General features: G+C 32.5%; 1 protein-coding gene across 2 annotated transcripts in view; it reads left to right on the forward strand.

Moving 5' to 3' along the window:
• LOC127728035 (ATP-dependent RNA helicase A-like) overlaps positions 1-7574 on the forward strand; it is an 88841-nt gene extending 81267 nt beyond the window's left edge. For both annotated transcript variants that reach the window (XM_052235196.1, XM_052235197.1), the window contains one exon: positions 5648-7574. In XM_052235196.1, coding sequence (XP_052091156.1) covers positions 5648-5963 — 316 coding nt within the window. In that variant the 3' untranslated portion in view covers positions 5964-7574. The remainder of the gene's footprint in view (positions 1-5647) is intronic.
• The last annotated feature ends 980 nt before the right edge of the window (positions 7575-8554 follow it).

Below are 8554 nucleotides of genomic sequence, written 5' to 3' on the forward strand. Positions count from 1 at the left end.
GCCTGAAAAGAAAATGGAGAATACCAAAGATAGTTTTTGATCCTAAAATCTATGAGGTAAGCACTGAGGAAATTGATTCTGTAATGATAGCAAAAAAGTTTAAGGTCCAAAAAGATAGACTTCAAAATAAGTTTGTAGATGATTATAGGAAAACTGATCCTAAAGCCATTCTCAGAAAGGAGTCAAAATTTTCCACAAATATTGTTACTTTTCAAAGAGAGGAGTACTTAAAATCAACAAGCAGTTACAAACAGACAGAAAGTAGAAAAGATATTCATGATTTCCCTTCCAATGAAGAGAAAGATTATGTCTCTAGGATAGGCATGTCTGAATGTCAGAAGAAAAAAATGAATATTTACAATAGCCAGGTCACTAACTGTTTTAGAGAAGAAGTAAGTGATGGCCATAACAATATAATACCTGTCTTTATACCTCAGCTTCATAGCTTCAGGAGGAATTACACAACCAGGAATGCATCCAGGCTTTGTCATGAAAAAAAGAACAAAGAAAAGGAGATAGAGAATTCATCCCAGCAAGTGAACATGTCAATTACAAACTGTGAAGAGATAAAATATTTCAATGATTCTGATGGATCAATGTTAACTAAAGAATCAAATAGCAAACAGGCTGTGGTAGAGGAAAATATAGAGATTTGTCAAGAGCAAATGGTGATTAAAAATGAACCACAAGATACGAATGATATTCCATACACACTACTGGATTACCAGATGAATCATTCAAAAATTGAAGAAAGAAGTAAGAGGGACAGTTTTAATTTAAATGCTAATGATAATATTAAAATCTGGACTGCAATTGATGATTTGGGAGGTGGTGTTAAGGTGAAAGTAGAGACTGGAAATACGAGAAGAAATATTGAGAGTAAAGAGAAACAGTTGAAAGTCTCTGAGGAAACAGATAGAAATTATGACAGCAATGAAACAGGGTGGGTTCATCCAGAATTGGGAATCAGTCGTGTGACAAATTGGCATGGTACAGAAATGGGAGTCAAACCTGTGACAAATTGGCAGGATACAGAAATGGGAATCAATCCTTTGACAAATTGGCAGGATACAGAAATGGGAATCAATCCTGTGACAAATTGGCAGGATACGGTAATGGGAATCAATCCTGTGACAAATTGGCAGAATACAGAAATGGGAATCAATCCTTTGACAAATTGGCAGGATACAGAAATGGGAATCAATCCTGTGACAAATTGGCAGGATACGGAAATGGGAATCAATCCTGTGACAAATTGGCAGAATTCAGAAATGGGAATCAATCCTGTGACAAATTGGCATGATACACAAATGGGAATAAAACCTGTGACAAATTGGCAGGATACAGAAATGGGAATCAATCCTGTGACAAATTGGCAGGATACAGAAATAGAAATCAAACCTGTGACAAATTGGCCAGATGCAGAAATGGGAATCAATCCTGTGACAAATTGGCATGATACAGACATAGAAATCAAACCTGTGACAAATTGGCATGATACAGAAATGGGAACAAAACCTGTGACAAATTGGCAGGATGCAGAAATAGGAATCAGTCCTGTGACAAATTGGCATGATACAGAAATAGGAATAGAACCTGTGACAAATTGGCCGGATGCAGAAATGGGAATCAGTCCTGTGACAAATTGGCATGAAACAGAAATAGAAATCAAACCTGTGACAAATTGGTATGATACAGAAATGGGAATCAATCCTGTGACAGATTGGCAGGATACAGAAACGGGAATCAAACCTATTACAAATTGGCAGGATACAGATATAGAAATCAATCCTGTGACAAATTGGCATAACACAGAAATAGGAAACAAACCTGTGACAAATTGGAAAAATACAGAAATAGGATTCAATGGTGTTAAAATTGAAACACAGGATGATATCAGCAGTGATAATACTGAAAGATACACTAGATGTTACTTGTATGAGGTGGGATTATTAAAAAATGATTCAGAACAGAATTATGGAAGGAATGGCATTGAAGAAACAGAAAGAGTTAAAGAGGTGACAATGGGACAAAATAAAAAGAGGGGATTCAGTCATATGAGGATTGAAATGGAGGATGAAATCAATAACAAGCATACAGGACGATGTTACAAGACTGAATTATTAAAAAATGATTCTGAACAAAACCAGGAACATTGTCTGTAAGCTGGAAATTTGTTTTGTAGTGGAACAGTTTTTGTTTTGTTACAGTGGAGCCTGTTTAAACCAAATGTTTAAAGATCCATCACATCAGTATATTTGAAAAAATTATTGATTGGAATTCAGAAAATTAATTTGATTATGCAATTTTTGCAAATTATTTAAATTTCAAAGTAATGTTATAATATCCATTAAAACATTTAAAGCATTCATTTATGATTTTCAGATGAAAACAAATTAGATGTTATAGTCAGACAGTTTGGTTTTAACAGGATTTATGGTTTCGGATCCTTTTTTAAATCCTTTTTGCCCACCCTAAATTTAAAGTTATAGTAGTTAGTAGAAATGTTTTGTTGTTCAGTAATTATTTAATGTTCAGATGTTTTAAAAGTGATTTGTGTTGAATAAACCTATAAAACCTGTTTAACCACCATCTCATTTCCATTTGTTTTGTATGAACTATTGCATAGTACTTCCTATACAGTGAGTTCATTTATTTTTTGGGAGTATCAATTTTTTGTGGATTTAGGTAAAATTTTTGTTTTTGCAAATATTTGATTTCTTGGTTTTGTCAAAGTCTGCTGACAAGCCTATATAAAGTTTATACTTTGTTCAAAATTGGATTGTGATTTACCTATACCTACAAAATCTATGAAAATTGGTACTCCACAAACATTGAAGAATGCACAATATCATAATTTCTTAATTGTTCATCTTTTTAATTTCTGTATAAAACAAAACAAATATTTTATTGTTAGAGTATTTAGGAAACATATTATGATAGTGTTTACATTGTGCTGTGCTGTCAAATGTTTAATTTTATTTTGTCAAACATGATGAAAATTAAAACACATTTTTTTTACAAAATGATACCACTTAAATCTTTTACACCATATTATATTCATTATAAAGTATTGGTATGACCATCTGCCAGAAAAAAATGTTGTCCATATAATGGTACATAACCATTGTAATTGTTTTAGGAAGAGAATCCTTTTCAGTTAAGGCTAAGTATTTCAAATGTTCCAATTTCCCACCAGTGCTAAAATATGTCTTTTCACAAAATTGGAAGTTAATTAAACTTTACAGGGTCTCTTACCTGTTGTCTACCAAGGCTGGTCCTTTAGCTGTGGTTTGGATGGATAGCTGATAAAGACAGTGGAAATAGCATTAATTCATTCATGCAGCAACTAATACAGAGTAACATATTTGTCTGGCTTAACAACCAGAAGTTTTACATTAAGATTTAAGTCTATGAATCCCAAAGGGAAGTACCAACATAACCGGGTCAAATCTTTTAAGAGACCTCTTGCTTATCGTAATCTTTATCATATTGTAAAAATCATTTGCAGATATTTTTGCATTTTTCTGTCTCTTTATTTTCAACTCTAAACTGGTGGATTAGGCTCTTTAATTAATCATTAAAACATACATTTAGATACTTTTTATATTCATGATGTCATACTATACATTGGACTGATGTCAAACACTACATTTGAGTAATTATGTCAGGAATCTCATCAGTGGTTGTCTTTTCTAGTAATTCCATGATGTCATACAATACATTTGAGTAATAATGTCAGGAATTTCATCAGTGTTGTCTTTTCTAGTAATTCCATGATGTCATACAATACATTTGAGTAATAATGTCAGGAATCTCATCAGTGGTTGTCTTTTCTAGTAATTCCATGATGTCATACAATATATTTTAGTAATAATGTCAGGAATCTCATCAGTGGTTGTCTTTACTAGTAATTCCATGATGGCATATAATACATTTGAGTAATAATGTCGGGAATCTCATCAGTGGTTGTTTTTACTAGTAATTCCATGATTAGTGGTTGTCTTTTCTAGTAATTCCATGATGTCATACAATACATTTGAGTAATAATGTCTGGAATCTCATTAGTGGTTGTTTTTACTAGTAATTCCATGATGGCATATAAAACATTTAAGTAATAATGTCAGAAATTTCATTAGTGGTTGTCTTTACTAGTAAGGTTGTCTTTACTAGTAATTCCATGATGTCATTCAATACATTTGAGTAATAATGTCAGGAATCTCATTAGTGGTTGTCTTTACTAGTAATTCCATGATGTCATTCAATACATTTGAGTAATAATGTCAGGAATCTCATTAGTGGTTGTCTTTACTAGTAATTCCATGATGTCATTCAATACATTTGAGTAATAATGTCAGGAATCTCATTAGTGGTTGTCTTTACTAGTAATTCCATGATGTCATACAATATATTTGAGTAATAATGTCAGGAATCTCATCAGTGGTTGTCTTTACTAGTAATTCCATGATGGCATATAATACATTTGAGTAATAATGTCGGGAATCTCATCAGTGGTTGTTTTTACTAGTAATTCCATGATTAGTGGTTGTCTTTACTAGTAATTCCATGATGGCATACAATACATTTGAGTTATAATGTCAGGAATCGCATTAGTGGTTGTCTTTACTAGGTAGTAATTCCATGATGTCATACAATACATTTGAGTGATAATGTCAGGAATCTCATCAGTTGCTGTTTTTACTAGTAATTCCATGATGGCATACAATACATTTGAGTAATAATGTCAGGAATCTCATTAGTGGTTGTCTTTACTAGGTAGTAATTCCATGATGTCATACAATACATTTGAGTGATAATGTCAGGAATCTCATCAGTGGTTGTCTTTACTAGTAATTCTATGAAGTCATACAATATATTTGAGTAATAATGTCAGGAATCTTATTAGTGGTTGTCTTTACTAGTAAATAAACTCATCATAGATACCAGGATAATTCCATGATGGCATATAAAACATTTGAGTAATAATGTCAGGAATCTTATCAAAATTTAAATCCTTGTAGATACAAGGATTGAAATTTTGATAAGATTCCTAACATTATTATATTGAGATATTTACAACCACTGGGTTTATGTCACTGCTGGTGGAGTTTGTCTCTCCGAGGGTATCACCAACCCAGTAGTCAGAACTACTGTGTTGACATGAATTATCATTGATATGGTCATAATTATAAATTAACTGTTTACAAAACTTTGGATTTCTGAAATACTAAGGATTTTCTACCCTAGGAATAGATTACCTTAGCTGTATTTGGCAAAACTGTTAGGAATTTTGGGTCCTCAATACTCTTCAACTTCATACTTTATTTGGCCTTTTTGACTTTTTTGATTCAAGCGTTACTGATGAGTCTGTTGTAGACGAAACATGTGTCTGGCATACAAAAAAAATCAATATATCAACCAATTTTTGCCACATTAAAACATCCCAAAAATTATATAGTAGGACTTTTTTTTTTTAGTTTCCAAATTTTATTTATTAAATCCAGCAAATATTAGAATTTTAATTTCATTTAAAATGTCATTTGCAGTGATATATATATTTTTGTTTATTTCAGAGATGATGTATGATTTTAACTTATTTTAAAATGGAGTCTGAAGATTAATTTTTAATGAAACTCTAATTTTTCAGAGCTAAAGGTTTTGGTGGACCACACAAACGAGGACGATTTGGAGGAGGTGGGTTTGGTGGCGGTGGTGGACGAGGATTTGGTGGTAGGGGAGGTTTTGGAGGATCTAGAGGAAATTTTGGAGGTGGTGGGTATGGAGGACGTGGATTCAGTGGGGGAGGAAGAGGAAATTTTGGTGGAGGAGGGTTTGGAAGAGGTGGAGGAGGAGGAGGATTCAGTAGAGGTGGTCAATCAAGTGGATTTGGGAGAGGACGTGGAGGTTATGGACAATCAGGCGGATTTGGAGGAGGAAGTTTTAGAGGACAAGGGGGATATTAATTCCAATATGTGAACTGTTTTCTGTACATTATCATAACTGTTGTTGTTTAAGACAAGTTTGATTAATATAATAAGCTTCCTGTTAAATGTTTATGATTTCTTTTTTTTTATTTTTAATTTTGCCATAGCCAGTGTTATGTCATCTACCAATCTTTACATTTCATATTTGTAACAGCTTTGTAACATGTAAAAGTTCATTATTGGTCATTAAACTGATATTTATAGAACTTTTAATGATAAGCATATGATTCCTTAAATCTTGGAGTACATTTATCTAAGATTGAAGTCCAAATCATTTTATAAATATTCAGACATTTTTGTGAAATACATTTATGTTGATGTGTAACCATAAAGTAGCTGTATGCTTTCATTCAGCTATGAAAATCATTTTATCATTGCATTATAAATTCTCAAATATTAAGTTCATATTATATGAATATTGTGTGATGGGAATTTATTTTCACCCTTTTTGTCATTTTCAGTTAAAAAAAATTATAGTTGTACAAAAGTACAACTTTTTAAGTTTTAAACAGTGTTGCATCTTTACAGTTATAGGATCTAGAAATTACCATAATCATGTATTTTTGTGTTAGAATGGCCATTTTATTGAAAATATTGATGAATATTTATGTGTCTAAATAAATATAAATACATACTTGTTTTCAGAATCATATCTCATTAATTAATTATTTTAAAATGAGTGGCTGTTCAGTGTATCATTATATTCACTTCATGGAAAATTTGAATCTGGAAATTAATATGTTAAAGATTTTCATACCTTACAACTTGTGTTTATTTTTGGAACTGGGTAGCTGGGATCACTTTCATGTATAAATCACTGCAGTTACTTATTTTGAAAAGTGTTTCAACCTTTCTAAGTCTAAATAGCATTGATTGATAGAAGTGCAGTTTAGCCTGGGCATCCTGATTTCATTCTATAAAAGTTACCGACTGGTACAATAGAATAATGTATAAATGTGTAGAAAGTGATATTGAATGCATTCTATTCATAGAGTAGTACTTGAGACTGTGTTGTAATTACTGATACTTATTAACGGCAATGTTTTGATCACTTTTCAAAGGCCATCCAAGTTTTTGCCATTTATAATCAATATCCATTCAGGGGCTGATCCAGCCATTTTTAAAAGGGGTGTTCCAACCATATGTCCTCATTCAAAAGCACTGATCATCAAAAAAGGGGGTGTTGCAATCCCAGGAACACCCCCCTCCCCCCCTCCCTCCCTGGATCCGCCACTGCCATTGCCTATTATAAACACTTAAAAATTCCCAACAAATTAAGCAAATGTCAACCTGACAAGGAAAACATGTTCATTAGGACAAATACTCAAAAAGCCTTTCACCAATTTTCATGAAACTTGGGTGAACTTTTTATATCTATTTCCGAAATAAATATTTACATTAAAGGTGCTATAACATCATTAGTACCATATTTAAGAATCTTCACAGTTATACATCCCAACAATGTATTCAATAAAATATTTCTAATAAAGGTGCTATAACATCATTAGTACCATATTTAAGAATCTTCACAGTTATACATCCCAACAATGTATTCAATAAAATATTTCTAATAAAGGTGCTATAACATCATTAGTACCATATTTAAGAATCTTCACAGTAATACATCCCAACAATGTATTCAATAAAATATTTCTAATAAAGGTGCTATAACATCATTAGTATCGTATTTAATAATTACACAGTTTGACACCCTAACAATGTATCCAATTCAATATTTCCAATCAAGGTACCACAACATCACCAGTACCGTATTTAATAATCTACACAGTTAGACACTCCAACAACGTATCCAATTAAATATTTCCAATAAAGATGCTTTAACATCGGAAATATGTCACATCGGACATAGGGATTACTGTCTGGCAGTGGTGGCGTACACTATTTGTATAAAGCTTTATATTTCAGAAGGTAGAAGACCTGGATGCTTGTATGTAGATACCTTATGCTAGGAAGTTTCAGTCTGTCATATGTCCATTGTCCTTGACCTCATTCTCATGGTTCAGCGACTGTTTGAAAACAATTATAGTTTTTTTGTCATGTGAATTTTTCACTTATTATGATTAATAGGATAGCTATATTTCGTATGTTAGTTCCTTTTAATATCTACATATCCGTCAGACAGAGTTCACCTGACCTTGACCTCATAATGATCAGTGATCAAGGTTAATGATTAGGTCTGTTTTTCATATACTATGAGCAGTAGGTCAACTAAATGTGGTCTATGGAATGATTGTGCTGGGTACATGTAAGTCTGGCAGGTTTCATCTGACCTTGAACATATTTTCATGGTTCATTGGTCATCGATAAGATTGTTTGTTTGTTTTGGTCCATATCAAGTACTATAAGCAATAGGTCAACCATGTTTGGTGTATGGAATGATTGTAAGGTGTACATGTCTGTCGGGCAGTTATAATCTGCCTTGACCTCATTTTCATGGTTCATTGTTCATTGTTAAGTTTTTATATGACCGTTTCCTATATTGGTATGACGTTGGCGTCGTCGTCGTCGGCGTCGTCCGAAGACACATTGGTTTTCGCACAATAACTTTA

Source organism: Mytilus californianus, unplaced genomic scaffold (genome assembly GCF_021869535.1).
Source record: "Mytilus californianus isolate M0D057914Y unplaced genomic scaffold, xbMytCali1.0.p SCAF_2, whole genome shotgun sequence".
Classification (NCBI taxonomy): Eukaryota; Metazoa; Mollusca; class Bivalvia; order Mytilida; family Mytilidae; genus Mytilus; species Mytilus californianus.